Consider the following 25,729-nt stretch of genomic DNA (forward strand, 5'->3'; position numbering starts at 1 on the left):
CTCCTTGTGTCCAACCTAAATCTCCCCTGCTCCAGTTTCAAATCATTGCCCTGTGTCCTATTGCTACAAGCCCTTCTAAACAGTCCTTTCCAGTCTTACTGTAGGTCCCCTTCAGATATTCAAATGTGGCTGTAAGGTCTTCCTGGAGCCTTCTCCAGGACCAACAACTCTGACCTGAGCTTTGTCTCCCTAACCATAATAACTTGTCTATAGCTAAAGCAGAACTTGTACTTGACCAAAGCATTTTTCAGAAGAAAGGCATCTTATCTTGGTTTGCAAACCACAGAAGATGGACTTGAGCTGAAGACCTTTTTTGTCCTTATAGCTGTTCCCACGTTTAGACCTCCCTGTTTAACATGAACTCCTTTGAAGCTGTCTTCAGCTTCTACTTACTGGCAAATGTACTGCACCTTTTTGCAGCCCTGTGAGGAGCCTCATCATGCATCATTTTTCTGCCCCACTGAAGAGAGTTACCATTAATGGCTTGTCACTTCTAAAATCTTCTGGATAAGTTACACATTTTGGGTTTGATCACTCAACATGAAGCATTTTGCTGAGTCTTGACTTATGGAGAAGTATCATCTCCCTTCTTCCCTGGTATCCTTGCAAAAATACTCTTTAATACCAGCATTTTGAGGGAGATGAAGAATATCACAGAATAGTAGAAGTTGGAAGGGACCTCTGGGGATCATCTAGTCCCACCTCCCCTGCTAAAACAAGTTTACCTAGGACAGGCTGCACAGGATTTCATCCAGGCAGGTTTTGAGTCCCCAGAGGAGTAATGCACAACCTCTTGGGGCAGCCTGTTCCAGTTCTCTGTCACTTTTGAAGTGCAGAAGTTTTTCCCTTATGTTTGGGTGGAACTTCCTAGCTTGTGTTCTAGCTTGTCCCTGTTAGCCATTGTCTTATCACAGGGCACCAACAGGAGAGTCTGGCTCTATCCTGTTTACACCTGCCCTTTAGATATTGATAAACACTGATGAGATCCCTTCTCAATCTTCTAGCCTAAGGGGTCCCAGGTTTCTCAGCCTGTCCTCATAAGAGAGATGCTCCAAACCCTTAGTCATCTTAGTAGCCCATTGTTTGACTCTCTCCAGTAGTTCCCTGCCTCTCTTGAAGTGGGAAGCTCAGAGTTGGACACAGTACTCCAGATATGGCCTTGCTTGGGTAAAGGGAGAGGAGAGCCTCTCTTGAGGCTTACTTTATCATATGTGTCCAAATCAGCTGTAGTGAAGCTGATGCTGCTTCCTTACTCAGCAAGGTGCTTTCAGTGAAGGGAGGTCTCTGCAAGCTTCTGTTGAAAACAGTGACCCTACGTGTAAAGATTCTAGCTGTGCAAAGTGCACCCATCCAACTGTGTCTAGTCCAGCAATCACCCGTGTTTCATCTTCAGATCTATGAGGATTCATGGATTGCTTGTAAGGATCAGAGACGAATAAGAAAGAGAAGCTTTAAACACTCTGGGGACTTGGTGCATTCATTTGGAAAAAGCCTGGGGGTTCTTAGCTCAAAGGTGATTGAAGATCACCAACCTGGCTCAGCAGTTTGAGAGTACAGACTAACGTGTGAGTCGATGGCTGTTGCCGTGGAGAAAGCAGCAACAAAACTCCCATACCTGGTCTGAGAGTACCTGGGCTTGGGTGAGAAATCCCTGAAAAGCTTAGAACTAGCAGGGAGGATGTAAGATTGCTTCTGGCAGAGGAACCGCTTTCTCCTGCAGCTCAAGAGGTCACTTTTGTGCTTTCAGATCCTCAGACCCTGGTTGAGTTTTCTGTTGGAACAATTTCCTCCCTAGTAAGGACAATTGTTCACTTGATGGCTGCTGCAAGGCCGGGCTGAGTGCAGCGAGGTAATCACTCTGCTCTCCAGATTGTACGGATTCATGCCAGGATGTTCTTGCCCACTAGCTGGTTTTTATTATATTTATGGTTGAAATGGGATTTTCATTCAGAGAGCTTGTGCTCGGTCAGCTGTGACTTTACAAACCAGTCACTGTGGAGCAGAAACTTGATGCTGGTTCAGTGACAGATGTTTGTTTAAAGTCGGGGAAAAAACATCTTTATTGAGGCACTGTCTTAAGGATGAGAAATGTAAATAAATCATTTGGCTTCCATCGAATTACTTATTAAAACTGAAACAAAATATTGCTCAAGAACATGTGAATGTACTATGAACCATAAAGTTGGCATTTGACTCCCCAGGTTGGGAAGTTAGGGTCCTTCAAGGGGTTTTAACCATGCATCCTGAGATGTGTGCATGGTGGTAGGATCATGTGTTTCATGCATATGCAGCAAGGGGGAATCTCCTCCTCTTGGGTCCATGCAATGTCAGCTGCATTGGTGGAGAATGATGCTCTGTGCTCAACATATGATTGCACAACAGACTTAGCCAATTGTGTGCTTGATTTATTCTGCACCTCTGATAAGTGCTGGTATGTTCTAGCTGAATGCATTATGTCATGTATGAGCTTCAAGTGCATGAGAAATAGGAGAGTGCAATGTCATCAGTTCTTGATTTCAGAGATACTGTGTGTAAGAAATGTTCATTCTGTCATGGTCAAACATGCTGCTGCTCACTAACAGAAGGATCCTGCTCTTTGGAATCTGTGTGATGAGCTCATGTTGGCCAGAACCTCTGATCATCTTAAATGGAGTAATTGTATCCATTGAGCTCCTGATTTTGTAAAGTATTATGTAGCTTTCTAGTCTTGTGATGCACAGCTTCCCAGATTTTTTGGTGTGATGCAAGAAATCTTGGGTGAAATTCTCAGCTCTGTTATGCATGAGGTCAGCCTAAATGATCTGTCTTGGCCTTAAAAAGAAAACAAATCCTATTGCCCATGCTTGCCAGCATCTGGACATTTTGCTGCTCTAGGCTGCATGGAGGTGATTTTGTGGACTCTGGAAAACTTTACTTAAAAATCCATTTGCAAATCCATAAGGAAATGTGTGACTGAGGGCTTAGGTAGTCACAGCTGGAGTATCGTGCTAGCTAGCAACAGCAGTACGGATCCTCTAGCTTGGGGGAAGCTCAATAACTTCAGCATATAGCAGTTAAAAAGAAATCCTTATCTACTGCTTTCTTTTAATGCAGCATAAACTCTTGAAGCATAAGCTTTTCAGTGCTGCATCTTTAGGGAAGCACTTTCTATCATTCAGATATATTTGATGTTGTTCACTGCATCACATATAGAAAACTTTGTAATTTAGCACCCCAAGACCAACTTGGAGAGGGAGAAATTCAGGCAAAGCCTGAAGAGGTTGAAGAAAATGAACTCCTGCTGCAGTGGCACACTTGCACACATCTGGTGCAATTGAAATTTAAGAGCTGAGTACATCCACATCTGACCATGGTAGGGTCCAAACATTACTGTTGACAGTGGTTTTCTTTTTGGATAGGCACACTGGCAGAGTCACAAGCGCGTGGAGCCTTGTCAGCTCTCTAATCTAATAGACTGTTCTTGCCCAGACCATTGTGTGTCAGTATTTTATGTACCAGATGTAGCCAGGTTTAATAATGCACCATTTTCCCCTCTTCTGCCAAACTTCCCCCCCCCCCCTTTTTTTTTTGTCACAATTTAATGTTTGAGTCAAGATCTGCTATGGTAACAAATTATATACATATTAAAAATGAAAATAAAGAGGGAAAGCAGAGTCACAAAAGGTAACAAGAGTTCACTGTAATGTCATCTGAATTTTTTTCTTTTTAAAGACTTGAATCCAACCCCATTTTAAAATTGATTTTTTTTTTTTGTTATTGTTATGCATTGTGAAAAGACTGCAAAGAAATGGGTACTGCTTGAAAGCATAACTGCCTCTGTACATGTAAATCGTGGAAGTCTACCGAGTGCAGGTCTTAATTTGACCTGTTTGCTTTTCAGTTACTAAATGATTCGTGGAGCTTTTGTGGCTTGTGCTTCTGTTACTTGGAAGGGTTGTCTTCAGCTAGGACCTGTTGAGCCTATTTATGCTTATTTCTACTGACTATATTCCATATTTTTAAACCCAGAAAACTTGGAAGCTTTTTGCATTTTAAGAGACCCTTCACATGCTTTGCTGGTGGCATGAGTTGCTGCTTGCAATACTGAGGATTGGGGACCTTGGAGGAATGTCTGGATGAGGCACTTAGTGCCATGGTCTAGTTGATTGGATAGGGCTGGGTGCTAGGTTGGACTGGATGATCTTGGAGGTCTCTTCCAACCTGGTTGATTCTATGATTCTTCAGGGAGTTACCTGCCTGGGAGCACCACCTGGAGAGGAGCTTATTTTCTAGGAGGCATTTGAATGGAGTCAGCCAGTTTCTCTGTGTGACTTTGGACTGGATGGTCTTTGAGGTCTCTTCCAACCTGCTTGATTCTATGATTTAGCTTATGTCTTGGTCCATGCTGGTTTCAATCTCACATTGAAGCACCAGTTTCGCTTGAGCAAAACTTAGATATGTTTGAAACTAAAACCTGAATCTAGGTTTCAGGGCTGGGTAGGTGCTTGCAACTTGCTGTTGGTTGCATGAAGGATGCTGGTGAATGCCTATGTATCCAAGAATGCACCATTTTGATCATCATGTCCTGAGATGGAGCAGTTTCTGCCTCTGTCACTTGGCCATCCAGTCCTGGTGCCTGTTTTACTGGGACATGGATACTTCAGGATTTTGTCTGACATGATTGCATGGTTTCTCCTCTCCCTGTGCTATTGTGGGGACAAATCTGTAGCAACACTTAGTTCTCTATCTGAAGCTAATGGTTAAGTAACTTGAACTTTAACTGATCTCATTCCTCTTAATAATTTCATTAGGGGGTTTGTATAAGTAGCAGCAATTATTGAGTGCCTTTAACAAAAGGAGTGGAGTCTAAAATAAGTGTAAAGCTTGGTGCCTTCCCAAGCTGCCACAGTCCAGTTCCTCTGCAGGTCGCAGGGCACCATGTTCTCTGGTCTGTACTTTTTCAGTCTGTTCCTAATTGTGTCTTGAAGAGCTCTCCCAGAGATGTGCTTGGACATGGTTCTAGCACTCACTGGAACTGCTTGAATTTTGGGACTTCCCAGGATGATTAGTGTATCTTGGTGAACAATGGCTTAAACAACTCATTAAATTGAAGTGTATCCTCCTCCCTCTCTGTGTTTACTCCCAGCTTCTGTAGAGGCGATTAGAGGCTTGGCAGGAACTGTATGGTTATGCTCTAAATACACTTTGGATACATTATTGTCACAGTTGAGGTATTGCAAAAGCCACACCATTCCCATCTTTATCCTAGTGAGGTACCTTTTGAGCTTGTGCGATATCTGTGGCTAATTACGCAGCAATTGCAGTGCGCCACCAGCCACCCACAATTCATTGCCAGCTCCTTGGGGATGCAGATGAAAAAGGAAAGATAATGTTCTCTTTCTTCAGTCCAGTGATTTAGCTTGCCTTTTTCTTTTTAATCCCCTGGTCCTTCAGGTAATAAAGCCAGATGGTGGTGACAAAGAAACAGAAGCCACGCATGAATCAGATGTCCCCGAGGATATGTTGGGGACTTGCATCCCTCCAGAGACACCGAAAGGCGCCTCTAAAAGTCCCGATGTCATTATAGAAGCTCAGTTTGATGATAATGATGCAGAGCATGGACAAGACCACTTGCAGGATGTGTTGACTGATGACATGAAGACACTTTCCCTGGATGCTGGTGAAAAGGGTGAGTAGATGAGATTGCTGATTTAAACCTTTATTTGAGCAAACTGTTGAAGTATTGCTTTGTTGCCTTGCTTTGCCGTGAGACATAAAATACAGGCATAAAAGCTTAATGCCTTATCGCCTCTATCCCGCTCTGCTAAACTGCCTTCCTAGTTTCCAAAGGATATTAAGGAGTAGGTTTTATGTAGTTTTGATTGACACAAAGTAAATCCATGAAACAAAAGTCACACCTTTAGATTTGCAATTCTCAGGGTTGTCTGGGGACTGCTGGTTGCTGTTTGATTCAAGATGCTGCTGTAGCAGTTTCCTTCATCGCAGCTTGGCCAATCTATGTGTCTCAGTTTGGGGATAAGAATATATTTCCTTGGGGGCAGTTAGGTTTGTTGCTGTTTTCAAACAGTTGAGTTATGGGCAACTTAAAGATTTGGTCCATTTAAAACCCAAATGGCACTAAAACCTCAAGCCAGTTATGTTATCTGTTTTGAAGGCAAACCTATTTTATTTTGAATCTGAATTCCATCCAAAGCATCAAGTGTTGCTTAGGGCAAAAGGAAAGAGGCTCCCCTGTCCCAAACAATTCTTCTGCTGCTCTTTGCATGTCCTTTCTAGTACGAAATCCTTTCCTGAAGAGCTGTGTGTTGAAAGAATTCTGACAATTGGCACATTTAACATGTGCCTTTGGCTGCTGGCAGAAAATTTGGCAGGGCAGATATTCTGGTGCATTCTTGATGCGTGCCCTAGTTGTCCAGAAAAGATGGCAGTAACTTGGAACATAAGTAGTTGTTGGTCTCTGACAAATCTTGGAGATGGTCATACAGCTGTTCTGTTTAATGCTTCCTGTTTTCCTGAGGCATTGTTTTTGAAGATGCAGAGACCTCTGCCTATACCATTGGCAGACTTCCATTTTTTGTACTCAATTATTAATAAAACTGGAAGTAGCATTTGAGTGGAAATGTTGTAGTTTTTATGACAAAACACTGCTTTCTGTGCATCAGTGGAGCTGCCACCTCACCAGTTCATGATGCTGTTTCCTTCTGGGTACCTCCACTGAGTTACTGCCAAAGTATGTGAATTGACTTCTATCCTGTTCCATTACTGTCCAGCACAAGACTTGAGCTGGGAGTTACTCTTCTTGTCTGTGGATGTTTCTGCACAGCTGCCTATTAACCTTGACCCTTTTGCAGTTTTGGATGCTCTGTTATAGCTGCACAGTGGTGAGCTGCCACTTTGACTCCACAATTCTAGAACCCCTAAAATGCTCCTGAGTCACATGTCATGACTTCAGCATCTTTGTTGCTTCTGACAGCAATGCCAAATTAAAATCTGGAGAAATACTCTTTTGACACTAGGACCTGTATTAAATACTGACCCGAGCCAATACTTTGTTACCTGTATGACCATGCTTGACTTGGCTTGCAGGAGATGCCCTGGTGTGACCTGTGTTGGAGGTTATCAAGTCATCTTTTAAAATCTCTGCCATCTCAGTGGTTTTTGCCATTTAAGTCTATCTTTGGAGAAGATTTGTGGGGCGAATATTAGATCAGCTTATTGTTCTACACAGTTGAAATTTAACCTACTTTTCTACTGCAGTTGCCTGAGCCAACTGTTTTGTTTTCAAAGCCTACCTTCGCTCATCCTTAACAAGCCTTGTGGCTGGTGTGGGTGTGCCAGTTAGTTTTCTGCTTAGTTTGTATTTTGCTATCACTTCTTTCAAGGGTTGTTTCAGCTTCTTTGGTCATATAACCCATATGGATTTTTCTCTACTTTCTTCTTGCTCTGCTTTGTAATACCCTTATTTTTTTTTAATACATATAAAGTTTACGATGCTGCTTTCTCTGAAGGTGTTTTTGAGCAGTCAGTGATTGCTTTGGCTTGTTTCCTGTCTTTCATGCAATTTCTCATATCATCACTTATCCAGATTTTAAGTCTTTCCTGGAAAACAGCTATAGTTATTCTAGCATCAGTGATAACTGTCATGAAAAAAAAAGTTAAATCTTGCCAAATTCAGCCTTCACAGGTGTGGTTTTAAAGTGCTTTTTGTTTTTTTTAAACAACCAAAGATAGACTTTTCCAAGGCAGACCTTAGAATGTATCATGGGCTGGACTTCCTAAGGCTGTCCACTGCAATGTGGTACCAGCACTGGGAGGCAGAGTGCTTGGCAGGGTTGGACTGTGGTGAGTGGAGGTGCCCTCTCTGTAACATGGGCCTCTCCTGGGAATGCTGCTTGGCTGATGCTGGTTGTTGAGCATTCCTTTCAAAGTAATTGCCAGTGAGGCATTTCTTTTTTCGTTACATCCCTTCTGCTGGAAACAACTACTGCAGTGAAGCACAGATGTGGTTGGGAGATGAGATCCCATGGGGGCGTTCCTTGCTGACCCACCAAAAGCAGTACTTTACTCACTTTTCCTGAGAGTGTTGCTTATGCAGGAGAAACAATCTGTAGCCAGTACATCTTAAATCATAGAATCAACCAGGTTGGAAGAGACCTCCAAGATCATCCAGTCCAACCTATCACCCAGCCCTATCCAGTCAACTAGACCATAGCACTAAGTACCTCATCAAGTCTTTTCTTGAAGACCTCCAGGGATGGTGCCTCCACCACCTCCCTTGTGGTTGGATTTGTTCTTTTTTCCCTAAGGTAGGGAAGTCTAAAGGTTTCAAGCTGGTCAAGGATGCTACCAAAGGTATCATATTTAATAAACTAAAGTCAAGAAACAGTCTATCATGTTCTCATGCACTTTATGTATATGCACACATAAATGCATGCACAGCAGGTTGAGAGTAGCTCTGAAGAAAGAGACATAGGTGTACTGATTGATGAGAAGTTCACCATGAGCCAGCAGTGCACTCAGGCAGCCCAGAAGGCAAATCATGTCCTAGGCTGCATCAAGAAGAGTGTTGCCAGCAGGTCAAGAGGTCATTCTGCCCCGTTGCTCTGGTGAGACACACACCTCAAAAACTGTGTCCAGTTCTGGTGTCCCCATCATGAGAAGAACACAGAGCTGTTGGAGAGTCTAGAGGAGGGGCACAACGATGACTCGAGGGCTGGAACACCTCTGCTGTGAGGACAGGCTGAGGGAGCTGGGAGAAGAGGGGACTGCAGGGAAACCTTCTAGCTGCCTTCCAATATTTGAAGAGATTCTATAGGAAGGCTGCAGAGGGACTTTTCATAATGGTGTCAAGTGACAGGACAAGAGGGAATGGTTTTAAGCTGAGGGAGGGTAGGTTTAATTTGGATCTTAGGAAGAAGTTCTTCAGTACAGGGTATTAGGCTACCCAGGGAGGTTGTGGATGACTCCTTCCTAGGGATGTTTAAGGTGGTTAGATGAGGCCTTAAACATCTGAGTTTGGTTTAGAGGTGTCCATGCCCATGGGAGGAAGCCCGGAGCAAATGATCTCTAGGATCCTTTCCAACCTAAGCCATTCTACAATGAGTGTGTGTGTATATATATATATATATATATATATATATATGATCCATATATAAGACCTAATAAAATTCCAGATAAAGCACAAAAATGACTGCATTTATGGGGATGAAAAATATCTATGCCTCGTTTAATAGAATCAAGAGTAAATGTCACTCATTCTGGGACAAAAAAACCCCAAAGCCACGTGAAAATAGTGTGCAAATCTTTGTGCACACACACAAAGCTCTGCAGATTGCAGCCCCTCAGTTGCAAGATGGCTTTTGTCCTTTCTGATGGGGGAGTAGAATTAGGCAGTAACTCTCTTGCTGGCTCATTTGTTCTCCTGTGAATGGTCAGAATGAACCATGAAGAAGAAAAGTAGACGTGTCATTCGAATAAGAGCACTCTGGGTCACGCTGGGAGTGCAGGCTGTTCTGATATCTTCTCTATCCTGGCCTGTGTCCCATCCCTCCTTGTGGCTGTGTTCCTCTTCAGAGCACAGTCGCCCCCTCCATCTCTAGTTACAGACCAGGGCAAAGAATTTGGGGTTGGCTCTCGCTGTCAGCAGCTCTGAAGCATGAAACATTGTGTATGCTGATTACAGCCCAGATTCGACTGCATTTCCCTGAAGCCATTGTACATTGCTCTGCTTCTGCCTCTGTGGGGCTTAAAGCAATTGGCTAGAAAGTGTTAGACATGAGGCTGCAGGCTGAAACTCAAGACGTTGGATCTGTCACTAAGTGCCCCAGTTATGAGAGCTGCGCTCCCTGCCCCTCTCTTCCTAGAGGTGGGATAGGCAAGGGAGAAGTGCATGGAAGAAGAGAGGCCATCATGTTCAGCCAAATTTTCAGCCCATGTACTGTCTGAAAGTTCTTGTGTCTTGCTCTGCTGAAGGATAGTTAAATAAAAGTTCATAACTGAAACCACTCTGCCAGAAGCTGTCCTGGTCAAACGAGTTTGCTCTGCTTTTCTGAACTCCTCTTGCAGAGAAGTTGGGTTAAAGATTATCTTCAGAGCAATCTCTGATCTAGGAAGAGATGAGCCCTTTTCCTTTCCAGCATGCTGTTCTACACAGGCTCTTAGACTGTCTTAGTGTTAAGTTTGGTCATTGGAGGTAGGTCTTTTTTAGCCAAGTTGGAAATTTCTCTTCTCTTGAATTCTCAGATATATTTCCAAGGTGTAAACATCTCTACAGGGTAAACCAATGTCCTTTTTTATGCCCTTTTCCTCCCCTTATTGTTCTCTTTATAAAGACAGTAAGAATGAGCACTCTGAAGAAGGTTTCTCAGCTGCCTTAACTAATGTCCATCAAACCCTCTCTGGGGTTTCCATGCCCTATTGAAATGCAGGGAAAGAAGAGGGCAGCAGACACTAGTCTGAACAACATTGTGTATGCAGAAAAGATTCCTTCTCAACAGTGATTGGTATTGATGTGCAAGGTCTTTGGGTCTGACACCCTCACCTTATTCAGTGTCAATGCTATCCAGAAAAGTCATCCACCAGTCAACATGACCTTTATGGGTCTGTAATTCTTTGCCTTAATCCTTGTTCACACCAACTACTACAACAGAGGTAATGTAACTTTTATCCTATCGCTTAGTACTGAGCTGGAATACAAGATTCCCATGGCTTGTCACTGCAGTAGGAAGTTTTTGTTTATGCTCTATTTCAATATGTAATAAAAATTAGATACTTCTTTGTATTCTCCCAGGGAGAGCATCCTATCCAGGAGGAGTGCAGAATGTTCTATGCAGGATGTTTTACAATGCTGTATCCCTACAGAGACTTGCATGTCACATGAGATTTTATACCAGTGTGAACTGTCTGTTGTTAGATGTTGGAATCAGGTTACTCTGATAAAGAAATAGCAGCAACTGAACAGTAGCAGCTCCTTGTGCTCTTGAGAATGGCAGCTGTGCTCATGAAATTTGCTCAGCCTTTCTTAGTGGAAGGATATTGAAATAGAAGTTGGTAAAACTGTGTCACTATGCCAAAAGCTATCCTTGTCAAACTAGTTTTCAAAAGTCAGCTTTTTTCAACTCTTCTCATGGGAGATCTTACTTTACCACATACACAGAATATCCTCTTTCCCATGGGGTTGCTCACAGAAGTCATCAAGCTGGTGGACTGGCTGCCCTGACAGCAAGCAGATAATTGTGTTTACTCAGGATTTTCACTCACACCTACAGTTTGGTGTTTGAATCTGTTGGAGGCTTGCTTATTGCCTTGATGTAATAATGTTTGAATAGAAATAGGCCATTTACAGGCAGAGCAAACTGGCAGCTAACTCAGCCAGTTGTGTGATGGAAAAGTGAATTGAGCACCTGATGGTTATTAGGTAGAGTCAACAAAATGTTGGTTAGAGCTGCTGCTCTAGAAGTTGCTCCTGTCTCCCTGTCTGTTCAGCTTTGGCCAGGTGGATGCTGGTCAGTCTCTTTTCAAATCAGATGTGACTGTCAGTCTCTAATAGCCCTGGTAAGGTCAGAAATGATAACCTAAAATTGCTCAGTGTCCACACTGCTGCTGACTGGAGGACGTTATTGAGTATTTGAGGATTGCTTGACTCCACAGAAGTGGTGACATTTGGTAACATCAGTTGATAACGCAGGAAGCCATTCTTTATTCAAGATGATGCTCTAGAATCAATGCCTAGAAAGGCTTTTGGATCCTTCCACCAAAGAAGAAAAATGTATTTGTAGCCTAGAGTTTAAAATCTCTTGGATTTCTACACCTTCTCATGCAACCTCCACACCCTCTTTCGTGCTTTTGTCTTCTCTTCTTCTAAGCTTCACAAGGTGCCTACCTGCCTTTTGTGCCCTCCTCTAGCACCTGGAGTTCTTCTGCAGTTAGCAGTGTCCTCTCTTGGCATAGGCAGAGTATAGAGAGATCACTGTCCTCCTCCTTGGCCAAGGCTGGCAGGAGAAGGTTGAGGTGGCAAGAATTTGGAATGCTGTCCCTCTGCCCTGCTTCTTTGATTTTAGCTGCCATGAAATCTCTGACAAATTTAGAGCCCACCAACATCTCTGGCTGCTGAAAGGAATGAAATACTCTTCTTCAGAGGCTCCTGTTCACTCAGTGTTTTTAAGGAGTCTTCATGCTTCTTTCCTAGCCTGCAGGTTTCTGGATATGGATTGTCTCCACCGCATAGCTCTTAACATTTCTAGGCCACAGCAGAGCGAAAGCTCACCAGGAAATCATCTCGGTTACATGGCTTTTAATAGAAATCCTTGAGGTGGAACTGTCAAAAATCAGATCAGTTTCACTCTGCTTGAAGCCTGGAAAACCAGCAGAGAAGCTGGAGCTGTTTCAGCTGCTCAAGACAGCTCTGTATTAGTTTATCCTGAGTTCATGTTTGCGAATCTCTGGATCTAGCTCTTTTGGTTGTTGCTATAACTTTTCTGAAGTGACAGCGTAGATTTCTGGAAGAATAAATAGTGTAGCAGTTTCAGTGTTCCTCTGGTATTGAACAAATTGGGCTCCCTGGTTGCATTGATTAAATGCTACAGTTATTCTTTTGCTGGGCAGCTGAAGCCTGCAATGGAAGTTAATGTTGGGAAAGCTTCTTATGCTCCTCTTCCCTAGTCAATTATCTTAACCCTCAAATGACTTCTTAAGTAAAGGGGGGGGGGAGACAATTAGGTAACAGGAATTAGATTAAGTTCTTCCATATTACCATAGGTTCTTGAGTTCATCTTTGTTCCTTTGAGCTAGAAGTTTAGGTCAAGTGAGAGGTCATGATAATGGGAATAAATGGTGGGTGTGAAGATAAACATATTGAAATGTAGTCATTGTTAGCAGCAAGGTTTCCAGGATGAATCAGCTTAGGATTCATTCAGCTAATATATTTTCCATGCAATAGTAAAAGTGGACACACACTCTCTGGGAGCAAATACACGTGCAGGAAGGAAGGACATTAAGTAGATAGGCAAAATACTCAATGGAGATGGGTTTGTAACGTCTTAATTTTACTTGCTGTTAATGTAATACAACTTTGTGTGGACTGCAACAGTACCCTTAAAAAAAACACAAAACCAAACAAAAACAAAACCAAAAAACAACAACTTTTGGTTCAATTTTGTTACAGTAAAGCTTCCACCCTTTGTTGCCTGGCAGCTTCTTAAGGACATGAGAAGATCATGGCTGTGGGTTGTAGTTGCAAGGTCTAGGGCAACAGTGGGGGGGGGGGGGGGGGGGGGGGGGGGGGGAGGAAGACTACTAAGTAGTTGCAGGTTGGAAGAGACCTCCAAGATCATCCAGCCCAACCTAGCACCCAGCCCTATCCAGTCAACTGAATCATGGCACTAAGTGCCTCATCCAGGCTTTTAGTCAACACCTCCACCACCTCCCTGGGCAGCCCATTCCAATGCCAATCACTCTCTCTGCCAACAACTTTCTCCTAACATCCAGCCTAGACCTCCCCTGGCACAACTTGAGACTGTGTCCCCTTGTTCTATTGTTGGTTGCCTGGCAGAAGAGATCAACCCCACCTGGCTACAGCCAACCTTTAGGTAGTCCTCACCAGCAAGGAGGGGCTGGTGAAGCTGAAGGGTAGCTTTGGCTGCAGTGACCATGAGATGGTAGAGTTTAAGATCCCCAAGGTGTCAAGGAGGGTGCATAGCAAACTCACTGCTCTGGACTTCAAAAGAGCAGATTTCAACCTCTTCAGGGACCTCCTTGGCAGGATGTCTTGGGGAATAAACTCTGGATGAAGGGGGGTGCTGGGAATGCTGGTCAGTGTTCAAGGATCACCTCCTCCAGGCTCAGGAGCAATGCATCCCAGAAAAGAGGAAGGCAGGTAAGAATGCCAGGAGGTCTGCATGGATGAATAGAGAGCTTCTGGACACACTTAGATGCAAGAAGAAAGCCTACAGGGAGTGGAAGCAAGGGCAGGTAACCTGGGATGAATACAAAGAAATTGTCTGTGCAGCCGGAGCTCAGGTTAGGAAAGCCAAAGCACAGCTGGAATTGAATCTGGCTTGGGACGTTAAGGGCAGCAGGAAGAGCTTCTTCAGATATATTAGTGAGTAAAGGAGGGCTGGGGAGAATGTGGGACCCTTCCAGAAGGGAAATGGATAAGGGTGACAAAGGATATGGATAAGGCTGAAGTGCTCAGTGACTTCTTTGCCTCAGTCTTCAATGGCAAGGGCTCCAGCCACGATGTCCAAGTCCCAAAGGGCAAAAGTAAGGACTGGGAGAAGGAAGATCTGACCTCTGTAATTGAAGATCATGTTAATGAGCACCTAAGGAATCTGAATGTGCATAAGTCCATGGGGCCTGACAAGATCCACCCATGGGTCCTGAGGGAACTGGCAAATGAAGTTGCTAAACCAACTGTCAGAGTGAGTCTGCTTAACTGAGAATTCAGAGTAAATGTCTCTAAGGAAGTTTTGTTCATCAGACACCCAGCTCCATGATGGGACAGCCTGGCAATGCTGCATGCTTCGGAGCAGTGCTGCTTCTTCCTGGCAGAACCCTCTTGCACTGCACATGGGAGCTATTAGGCTGATTTTTGGATAGGCTGCACGTGGTAAATTCTAAAGCTGTTGGCTTAACAGTCTCATCCCAGTGAAGTACCTGTCTTCTCTCCATCTCTGGTGGGAAGCTCTCTTTGTAGCCTGTTTAAGGTAAATGCCATTTTTGAATAGCACTAAGCAAAATGGCACTTGCTTCCCTTCCTACCTTTTGGGTAGAAAGGAGAGGCTTTTCAGCCTGCTAGATGAGATTTCAGAGAGCTCAACTGGACATCTGTATTGTGGATTCCCTGAGGGGAAAAAAGAAATCTGCCAAGATCAGGAGCAGCTCAGAGCTCCTACCTCTTTAGGTACCAGAGTAACTTGGTAGTAGAATCTGAAATCCTCTGGTTTGGGACAGGTGTTTCTAAGAGAAAAGATCTCTTTTCTTTGATCCTCAGAAAAAAATTGCATTTTACTGTACTTGGTGAAGGGAGGGCCAAGTTAGGAGGAACCCACTGGTTCCTACCATCAGTATTGTGTTCTGGGAGAAGAAGCTGTTCTGTGCCGATAAACGTTGGTGACAGAACATGGAGAACCTTTATGCTGTCTTCTAAACACCCTCACTTTTCCTTCTCGCTGTCCTTAAAAATGAAGACTGTAGCAGAAGAGCATAATCCAGGGCACATCTGTGCATGCATTTGAGTGTCTTGCCTTTTGGTTGGGGGAAGCTTCTATTTCCATAGGTCTCTTGAGTTGATATAGACAGAACATGCAAGAACATTTATTTTTGAGTGTGAAACTCAATCCTTAAAATACTCAGAATCACAGAATCAAGCAGGTTGGAAGAGACCTCCAAGATCATCCAGTCCAACCTAGCACCCAGCCCTAGCCAGTCAACTAGACCATGGCACTAAGATGAATTACTTTGTTTTACAGTACTTTCCATACAGATCTGGTACTAAAACATACTAAACACTGCTTTTTGAAGCAGCCATCAGAGAACTGAAGTGTTATTACTTCATTAGTAAGTAGCAGACCTTGCTGTTGAGAGGAGTACAGATGAGCTGGTATCTGAGCACTGGGCTGGAGAGCAGTATTTTCTTTTCTAAAAGCTTTGTATCACTAATGCCTTCTGCTGGGATTCTTAGATATGCCCATTTAGAGTAAGCCAACTAACTTCTCAAGTAGATTCTTTTTTTTTCTAGCCAAAGTAGCCAATGTTGAATTTTTTTTTTTCAAACCCAACTTGTTTCTTTCCATCCAGGGAGGGAAATTTATTCTTTTTTTTAATTTTTTTTTCCAATGAGTTGTTTTAGAGATCTGAAACTGATGTGTTTTCATTTGCAAGTGGATATTGCATCTTTAATTGTATCCTTTTTGGACAGGGCTGCAAATTTCCATAGTGACCAATGCAAACTTAGTGAAAATAAATTTTTTTTGATCTGTCACAAGTAATTAGAATTTTAGTCTGCTGACTTTTGGTCCACTTTGGCCACATTTTAATGTCATGGTAATTTAATTGTGAAAGGAAATTTGGGGGGACTTAGGAAAAAAAAAACCAACACATTTAAATGTTTGACCCAGGAATTCCTGTCAGGCAGACCTAAGTGTATATTGAAGCTGCCTAAGCTGATCACTTACAAAGGGAGGCAAATTCCAAGTGTCCTGGATCTACTTTGCTGGTAATAACATAACTAATTTGAATTGCTTTTTGTATCTTGTGCCTAATTTTTTTTTCCTAAGTAAGACTATTACAGTTTTGGTTTGTCAGATAATTGCTGAAAGGAAAACACGGAGATTATAATGTAGTTTTACTGGATCCTAGCTGCTGAAGTGTGTTTTCACTGTAAGATAAGCTTATGAAGTAGTGCCCAAGCTAACATAGTAAATCTTTCTCAGAAAACATGTCTTTGCTCAGGGTGGAAATATTGAATGGCCATTGGATAACCACTGCAGTAAAGGGGTCAGAATAATTAATTTTAAGCTTGGCATAATGCAAGGAGTCTCTTCCCACCTCCCCTGCTCAAAATCCTGCTCCTCTCCCAGTTTAACTCCTGTGGCTCTGCACTGTTGTGGGAGGTGTTAGTATCTCCCAGCTCACATCTTCTAGACCACCAGTCTCCAGTGGGGCCCTGATGCCTCCTGTCTCTGCCCACCCACCAAGTTTCAGCTTCACTGGAGGGGAGAAGGATGTGCAGTGAAGGATTGTCAGAAGGGTAGTTAGGAGACTCAGGTGTCAGATTCTTGTGGCAGGTTATCCCTGTTGAGACTGAGGTTTCTGTGCAGTAGTTTGACAGCTCAGGCAGGTAGGCACCAGATCTGTGTAGCTGTCCTTTCTGAGCAGAGGCATTTATCACAGGGAGTACTCACTGATGGTGGTCTGCTATTGTAAACCTCTGAGCATTAGATTTCCCCCTGAAACTGACAGAACTTTGACTTAAGAAGGAGCAGCTACAAGCTGTAGAGAAGTCCACATTTCTTGGCTTCAGCAGTACAGAGATTTTTGTATGTTGTCTTCCCCGACTCTTATTTCAGGAGCATTCACTGCTAGTAAATGTGTTTGATGTCCTTTTACATAGTGAAGTTCCTTAGGGAAGATGGGTAGGAATAAGTAAATGGCTGGGACTTGCTTCCTTCTTTGATGATGACATAGTTGTAGGTCCCAGGATCTGTCTGCTGGAGCCTCTAATATTGCCAGGGTTTTTTTTTGAAGGGACAATGAAATTGGAGAGACTTCTCAAGAAGAAGATGCTGTCCCTCCAACCAGAGGCCCTGGTTGATGATGGTTGTGAGGGAAAAGCAAGTTCTACCATGTGCCACCACAGAGAATTTAGATGCTTTCAAGTATCTGCACTGGGTTCACCTGGGGCTCTGCATGGTTTTCATCCTAGACAAAGAAAACCCTGGTCACCCCTTTGCTATGTCCCCCATGATAGGTCTCTCCTGGTGCCTCTGTGCTTTTGTGTGCTGGTATGTGATACCTGCCAAGGACATCGCTTCTGGGTCCTTTCTTGACAGGGAAAGCTGCTTCAGTGAAAAAATGCAAGTGACTTTTTGAGAAGTGGGAGTTGGAAGGATAAGTGGAAAGAAGGCAGTGATAACAAGGGCTGGTTCCTTGCATGGCTCGTGGTGCTTTTCTCATTCTTCCCTACTGGATCTCGAGTCCTTGCTGCTGTTCTGCTCAGCTGGGAAAGCAGCTAATCAAGCTCTTGCTTTTGCCCCAAACCTCCTTAGATCTGGTTTCTCTTCCAACCAGTGGGGGAGAGTTCAGCCCTGTAGCAGGTGTGCCTGAAGGCATGGCCTTTGGAAAGGTTACCAACCTCCCCCTGGCCTCTGTTCCTGCTGCTGTGTCTTTGTCCCAGGTCATCCTGTTCTTTGTCCTAGCTGTCTTTATAGTTGGCACACCACAAACCTATGACCACCAACTGATGACTTTAAAATGTATAAGTAAACAGAACAGCTCCTTGCCTTTATTCTTTATTAACTGATTGCCTGATACAGTCTTTACCTGGCAAAGACCCTGGAGGAGGTAAGCAAATGAGGTGTATAACCTGGTTATCCCCATGTTTATTCAGATTTTTTTTCCTTAGCTTGTCTGTTGCCATGAAACTCTGGGTGGTTTTTTATTACTTGGTAACCCCAGTTGTCACAAATCTGGGTTCATTTTGGCAGAAAGAGAAATAGGTTTGCTGCTTTTTTCGACCAATCTCCTCTCAGCCTCGCTAGCAAGTCAGGAAAATACCAAAATAAAATTAAAGCCACTTAAATTCTTCTGAAAAAGAGGATTTCTGGCTAGAGAGTCTGAAGAGTTTCGTATCGGAAGGCAAGGCTGGGGCTAATTAATGGCATATGAGAACCAGAGTTCGTCATTAGAGCGATAGTTGTCATTGTCAAAAGACTGCTGGGGTAACATTGCCTGAAGGCAACCCAGAAAGTCCACGGCAGTGCCACCATCTGTGAACGTGCCCTGATGATGCTGGTGCACAGCCGCTCCCCTCGGGCAAGCTGCTGCTCCCTGCTGCCACCCTGGCTCCCCAGCGCCCGGCACTGCTCGCTGCTGCTGGCAGCTGCAGCCTCCCCTCCTGCGGCCTGGCCCCTTTCATCCATCATGTCACCAGCAGCCTCCGTTGAGGGCCCCTGTGGGACAGATGGGTGTCATCTGGGGGCCAGGGTCTGCATGTTGATGCTCTTCTCCTTGAGACTTGCTGACGTGCAGGAGCACTGCTGGCCTGCCGGAGCAGAGTCTTCAGCAAAACACTGCTTTATCTCCTGTCTTCCAAGGGAAGCAGTGACAGCTGCATCCCTTGGAAATTGCACTTGGTGCCACGGTCTCTCTTTAAGAAATCAAGAGTTCCTTTGAAGGCTCTAGGCTGGATTTTAGCACGTATGCTTGAGACTGATGTGGCTGTGTACAAGTGGAAAACAGCAGCCATGTTCCATGAGCCTTCCAGAGAGCAGCTCATGGATATTTCCATCTGAAAAATGCCATCAGAGCATCCACCGCAGACTAGCAGGAATGCAACGCAAGAAGGGACTGGTTGCAGCCTTCTCCTTGTCGAAGATCACATGGAATGTTTGCAAACACTAAGTGCATTTGGTGTGCCAACCAGATGCTTCCAAACTCAGATACTTAAATAGCTGATTTGCAACCCAGAAACTAATTGACAGTTGATGAGAATATTATTGGTACCTGGACAGGAGATTTCAGGGGGAGGGAGCTGTTTGTCATGTATACTGATTACTTTTCATCAAAGACAGTCAGCATAGTAGATGTAGTTTCAGCTTTAAAGATAAACATGCATTTTATAACCCTACATAATGTTTTTTAAAGGAAATGAAATATGTGTACTCAAATATGTGAAATTAAATACATGTACTTAAAGGGCTACTTATATAATGCTAATGATTTGAACTAAGGAATCCTAGGAAATTCATTTAGTTCTTGGTATTTAACAAATACAATCTGTTTTCCACCAATCTGTTGTGGCTGCTGTAGTTCTATCTGTTAGGTTAAGGTTTGTTTTGATTTTTTGTTGGTTTTCAGCAGAGCTGCATCTCGAGTGAGTATGTATCTGCTCTCTGTGGTAGTCTAGAGAAATAACAGCTGCTTTGTGCTTGGCTCTTCTGACACTGGAGTGGTCTTTTTCCTTTCAAATAAGTCTGTTTCTTGCACCTTGTATTGTAGTTTACAGGAAAGGCCCAACAGAAGGCTGTCATGGCAATGTTCTGCAGTAACTGTTGTGTCTGTTTGATGCAGCGAAGACTGTTGGGATTGGTGGCGTGCACAGAGCCAAGCAAGGTGATGGACCCAAGATGAGTGATCCCAGGCTCCTCCCAGATAAGTCTCTTCAAAGGACAGCTAAAGTAAGTCTGTGGCTAGTGACAGGCAAGCATGCATGTGCTGCTGAAGGAGACCAGCCCTGACTTCCCTGTAGTCTCCATCTGTTGATTGTGGAATCTCGTTCCCCATTTCAAAGAGAGTAATAGTCCAATCTGATAAAAATCAAGTGTCTTGTTATTCTTACCAATTATGCTGGTTTAAATTCCCTTTGTTTGTTACACAAAATTACTTAGCAGGATTCAGGAGAAAGATTGGGTAACTAATATGAGCACAAGGATATCCAAACTTGTCAGAATTAATTCGTACAGACTTCAGAAAGTGCTGCTGGTTCAGGATTTGAATCAATCTCTGAATGTTAAGAGACCAGAAAAGGACTACTGGGTCAGGCTGGGTCAGGTCTCTTCTTCCACTTCTTATGCTTTCTCTTACAGCCTCTGATTCTGATCCCTGTTGTGGGCTAGGCTGTCCTCTAGTCTTATCCAGCATGGCAGTTCCAGTGCTCAGCATTGCACAGAGATGTAGCTTCTAAACCCTTCTGGAAGGATTCTTCTGCATAAGCTTAGGAAATCAGCTATAATATTTCTGTTATCCATGATTTATTGTGGTCTAAAAAAATATAGCCTGGATGAACACCTCTCTGGAACAATTATTTAGTGATATTGTAATTTATTATTCTTCTCAAAGCCATCTTGTATAAAGGTAAAATAACCCCTAACTTCAGAAAGCACAGAGAGAAGAGCTGCCAAATTCCCCACAGCATATCCTTTCCTGTGGTTAGTGTTGGATCTGCCAGTGGCACCAGTTTTGGACTGGCCTGTTCTGTGCTGAATGTTGAAATCACAGGTTGGGGATACAAATTGAAGTTTTTACAGTAGTTGCTTGTATGTCGTGGCTAATTCCCTGCGTTTGGAAGCATCTGCTTCTTGTCTGGTTTTGTTCTGTAATCAAGAAAATTGCAGCAGAGAGCTAGCACTTGGAAGACACTTAGCACTTCTATAGCCATGAGCAAGATGGCAAGGAAAGCACTTTGTGAATAGGTACTCAGTTAAAAAAGGCACACAGAGGTACACACAGAGGGAAAACATCATCTAGGCCCCACGATTATTTCAGATACTCTACCGAGCCTCTGTATTCTGCTGAAATAAGTGCCTCTGAAGATATTAACTGTGGAAACCTTTATCTCTCTCAGGTGGTCTATATTTTGGAGAAGAAGCATTCCCGAGCAGCTACTGGCTTCATCAAGCTTCTGGCAGACAAGAACAGTGAACTCTTCAAGAGGTGTGCCATGTTCTCACCTGTGGACCACAGAGTACCCAGGGTCTACGTATCCCTGGCTGATTGCCCTCCAGACTTTGTGACCAGGCCTGAGGACTATTCAGATATGCTCTTCATCTGTCGCATAGTGGACTGGAAAGAGGACAGCAACTTTGCAACAGGGTATGTGGCAGCCTTTGGAAGCAGAGATGACTGATGCTTCTAGTTGGAGTTGTTCACTGGTGTACCTCGTGGGGACATAATGATCATTTCTTTTGCTGCTTGGTTCAGTGTGCTGGCACATCACAGCATGAATGAATTGTGGCTTTTGCTCAGAAGAGCTTGCAGGCTAGAGGAAACACACACAGGTGCTTAGCCTTGACCAACATGAGCACTGTGGGGGGCTGGGCAGCCTTTCAGTCTTTCCTGCCTTTGTGTAAGAGTAGTACACAGTGTGTAGGCATTTCACTAATGGCAGTGGAAGAAGGTCAGTAGCCGTGAGGCTCACCTTTGGTTTTCTGTCTTTTACTGATAACAAATAGAAAGAAGTCAGAGGTTTTTGTGGGTTTAGGCTTGCATTGCTTGCAGGGAGGAAAGTAGAAACTATGGGAAGATTAATTCACCAGAGAAACAGATGAGAATTTTGTTGCACTCTGTACATTTCAGGAGGCACTTGTCAAGACATTACTGTCTAGAGTTCCAGTTGCAGGCACTGCCATGAAGGAGGAGGTTTTAAGACAGGGCTACACAAATGATCTATGCTGGACTGGATCCAGATTGCAAATTCATTTTACCTGTCTCAGCGATTTCATTCTTTTGGGAACAGCTGCAGCATTCCCACTTGGTGTGGCCACACTGTTTTCCATTGAGGAGGTCTCAGTAAGAAAAGGTGGACATTGATAAATCTATTCAGTTACAGTGGGAAAACCTCTGAGTAATCCTGGCTTAGTTGGTGATCTCTAACCTGTGGCAGTCTGGTCAGTTTTTACAGGTGAAGAATCTGGATAAAACCTGCAGCATTCATGGGAGGTGGGCATAAAGCTCAGGTTTTCTCTTTGGAGAGCTGTTCTGACAGGGCAGCATAGCTAACATACAGTGTCAGCATCGTGGGGTGTTTTGGTAAATCCTGGTAATGCTTATAACTTCTATGAACTTCTTAATTTTCCCCCTTCTTTAAAGAGTAAGTATATTGGCACATCTGTCAGCCCTAGAACTAAAAAGTAAGCTAAATTGCAGTCCCTGTTTCCCTGAATTTAAGTTCATTATCAGTTGTGGTTGTTTTATGTGCCCAGTAGTAGCAAATTTCACGTGTACTGCTTGAGAGCCACATGAGCTGTTAAGTCACTCAGTGTTTCCCAGTTAAACTGCAGTGCATGAACTGAAGTGGCCTCCCTTTGAGCCTCACTTAACTAGGGTCTGGCTGTGCCGTGAACTTCACTGTGACTAACTTTCTTATTGGCAAGAGATTTTCTTTGTCTTCTTTGACTCCAACAGAGAAAAGACTGGAGGGTGATTGTACTGCTTGGCTTCCTGTCATGAACAAACCCCCGTTTTCAGCAGAAACAAGGGAAATTAGGAGGATGGGCTAATGTCTTCTTTCATTGGCTGATACGTACGTCTTTAATCTCTGCTTCTGACAACATTGTATATTTCTGGCTGTTTAGGTAGTTTCCAAGATGTAAAGGGTGTTGTCAGGAAATAAAATATCCATCTTTGTCTTCATACATTGCCATTTCCTCTGGGATTTGATTGCACTTCAGTAAGTGCCTCGTAGAGATGGGAGCATAAAACCTTGGTGACCCATTTTGTTTTTAACTATAATTATTGCATGATTGTTTAAACACTAAAAGACAAGGAAGCAACCTCTTGAAGGTCCCAAAAGTTCCTGTTTGCTTTTGGGATGGTTGATGGGCTTGGTTATAAGCCATGTTGCTAGTCATGAGCCACTTGGAGGAGAGAAGAGCAAGTGAACTGCAGCTCATTGCATGCTTAGTTTTTTGAACTTGCGGTCCCCTTAGTTCTGCCCACTGACTTCATGATACCCTTGGGGCATCACCAGCATGGCTTTGAAGGTGTCTGGACTAAAGAGCATAGAGGTCAGCACTGTGCACTGTCTAAGTCTGCTGGAAGTATGACAAGGGAAATTCCCTCCATAGTTGGCAGTCATTTTCTCTGGCTGCCTTGGGTGTTTCCAGGTACTCTTCCTGCTGCAGCTGAGCTCCTTCAGGCTGGTCATGCACTTTGCTCAGCTTTCCTTTTCCCGTGGGAAGTTCAGTGCCAGGTTTCCAAGCAAAGTTAATGGCATAGTCCAGCCTTCACAGTGACCAGGTGTGGCCTGGGCAAGAGTTTGGTGATGACAGCAGCCACCTAGAGTAGTCACCTGCACGGGGGGAACCTAACAGTCCCTAGAGGTGTCCTTGGGGAGGGGGTGCGTTTCTGTGTCGTGATTGCCACCTGGTGGTCACCAGTGAGAGACTGTCCCCTCTGGAAGGCTACCCTGACACCCCAACTGCAGGGAAGGGGCAGGCAGGGCCGAAGGGCTTCATGTCCACCTGGTAATGCCCTGAGTGTGTGCTGCTGTGCTCCCTTGTGCAGGCAAAGTGATTTTTAGTGCGGCAGCGAAATGCCATCTGACTGTACCTGCTTCAGGTAGCAGGTAAAGCAAAATAACTCCAAAATATTCTCCTTTTCTAGATGACTATTACAAGCTACATTATGTGCAGTTATTTTCTGGGGACCTTTTATCAGTGTTGGAGCACAGGGCCGTTGGGAGTCTTAGTTCAGACTTCTCAGTGCTTTTGGAGATGACAAAGGTGGAATCTTTTTGTCCCCACGTATGATGAAATGAAATGTTGCAAGATCTTCTTTCACTTCATGCTCTTTCCAAGCCACCCAAGCGGCTTGAATTCCTTTCATCTCCATCTCAGTGTAAAGCTTAAGGGGAGGTCCAATTCCTGAGCAGCATAACTATTGGAAAACACCTTCTTGCAGGTGGGTCTGTCTCTCAGTAAAGCTGTGTGCCCTTGGCATCATACCATTCTGAAGCGTGGGATGATCTCTTCTGCATGGGGCGCACCGTGCTGCTCCTGTACTCTGGCAGTGAGTACTAACCTGGCAGTTAAAGGAAGGTGGCTCTGTGATATGGAGTGGGACTGGACTGTGCTCTTGGGTGTTGTGGGTTCCCATGATACAGTTTTCTCTCTCTGTGATGTGCAGCCCTGCAGCCATCTTTTCTTCTCCACTGAGATCTTTGGGCTTTATCAAGCCTGTGCATCTCTGCCTTAATGTCTGGATCTTGGGTAGTCGGAGCAGCCATGTGACCTTCCTTGCTGTCCCCTCTCCTGCTCTGGTACAGGCTTCCTCTAGGAATGGTGGCTTATTGATGTGTAGGATGCTCTCTGGGTGTAGGATGACCATGGACATGGCTGCTCAGTCTCCACGAAAGATTGAGGAAGGTTGTTAAGTCCCCAGCTTGATGACCTTAAGTTATTCACTTGCACGTGGGAGCCTGTGGCTTTCCAAAGGAAACAAGCCTTAGGTGATTATGCTTTGTCTTTTGGGAGAGTTTGTATCGTGTAAACTTGGAGCATGTTAGACAGTTTCCTCTGAGTATGAGGAACGGAGAGGGCCCAAATGGTTGTGGAAATGGATGGCCAAACAGATGTGATCACTGTCAGAAAGGGGAGAATGGCAGCACAAGTGTGACTCTGCCTCAGGGGCACACACCTGGGCGGTCAAGCTCTGGTGAGATGGCATCTTGAACCAGTTCAGTGAGCTTACAGCCACAGCTGGTTTGGAGGAATACCCTGAGCTGCACGCTGCCCCGTGCCCCGACCGCAGCACGCTGCCCGGTGCCCCGACCGCAGCACGCTGCCCGGTGCCCCGACCGCAGCACGCTGCCCGGTGCCCCGACCGCAGCACGCTGCCCGGTGCCCCGACCGCAGCACGCTGCCCGGTGCCCCGACCGCAGCACGCTGCCCCGTGCCCCGACCGCAGCACGCTGCCCCGTGCCCCGACCGCAGCACGCTGCCCCGTGCCCCGACCGCAGCACGCTGCCCCTGAGCCTGACGTCAGTCCAAGGCATTCACGGTAGCATTCCCCCACCGACGTCCCAGACAAGACCTGCTGACGTCTGTATCCATCACGGTATTTTTGCTCTTTAACACTATGTTTTTGAGAATAAAAGACCTACGCAAGCCTGGGGTGTCACAGACGTCTGACTGCCACTGGGCCCTGTGCCTGTTGTTGTTTATAAGCCTCTTGAACTATTCTTGCTGCCCTTGGTGGCCGTGGAGCCCCGTGAGTGATTTTAGAGCCTGGCTGTTACTCCAGGGCCACTGGTGATCCTATATGGCTTACCTTTGATCACATGCTGTGCTGTCAGATTTTGCTCTGATGCAAGTCACCGTGTCTGCATGAACTGTAACATGGCCCCAATTAAAGCCAGTTGTACACTTTTTATTTCAAGGTACTTGGGAACTGTTCCCTGGAACACTGTAAATCAAATGTTAATTACTATTAAAAAGATATTAGTCCTATATCAAACCTCTGGGTAAACCCCTTATGGTTCGTAATCTAATTTCAGTAAACGGATCAAGGGAAC

General features: G+C 44.5%; 1 protein-coding gene across 3 annotated transcripts in view; it reads left to right on the forward strand.

Annotated features, from left to right (window-relative positions):
- Positions 1-25,729, forward strand: part of DIS3L2 (DIS3 like 3'-5' exoribonuclease 2) — a 206,549-nt gene that overhangs the window by 61,088 nt on the left and 119,732 nt on the right. For all 3 annotated transcript variants that reach the window (XM_064165709.1, XM_064165710.1, XM_064165711.1), the window contains 3 exons: positions 5,434-5,668; positions 19,789-19,895; positions 21,062-21,309. In XM_064165709.1, coding sequence (XP_064021779.1) covers positions 5,434-5,668; positions 19,789-19,895; positions 21,062-21,309 — 590 coding nt within the window. The remainder of the gene's footprint in view (positions 1-5,433; positions 5,669-19,788; positions 19,896-21,061; positions 21,310-25,729) is intronic.

Source organism: Pogoniulus pusillus, chromosome 26 (assembly GCF_015220805.1).
Source record: "Pogoniulus pusillus isolate bPogPus1 chromosome 26, bPogPus1.pri, whole genome shotgun sequence".
Taxonomy (NCBI): Eukaryota; Metazoa; Chordata; class Aves; order Piciformes; family Lybiidae; genus Pogoniulus; species Pogoniulus pusillus.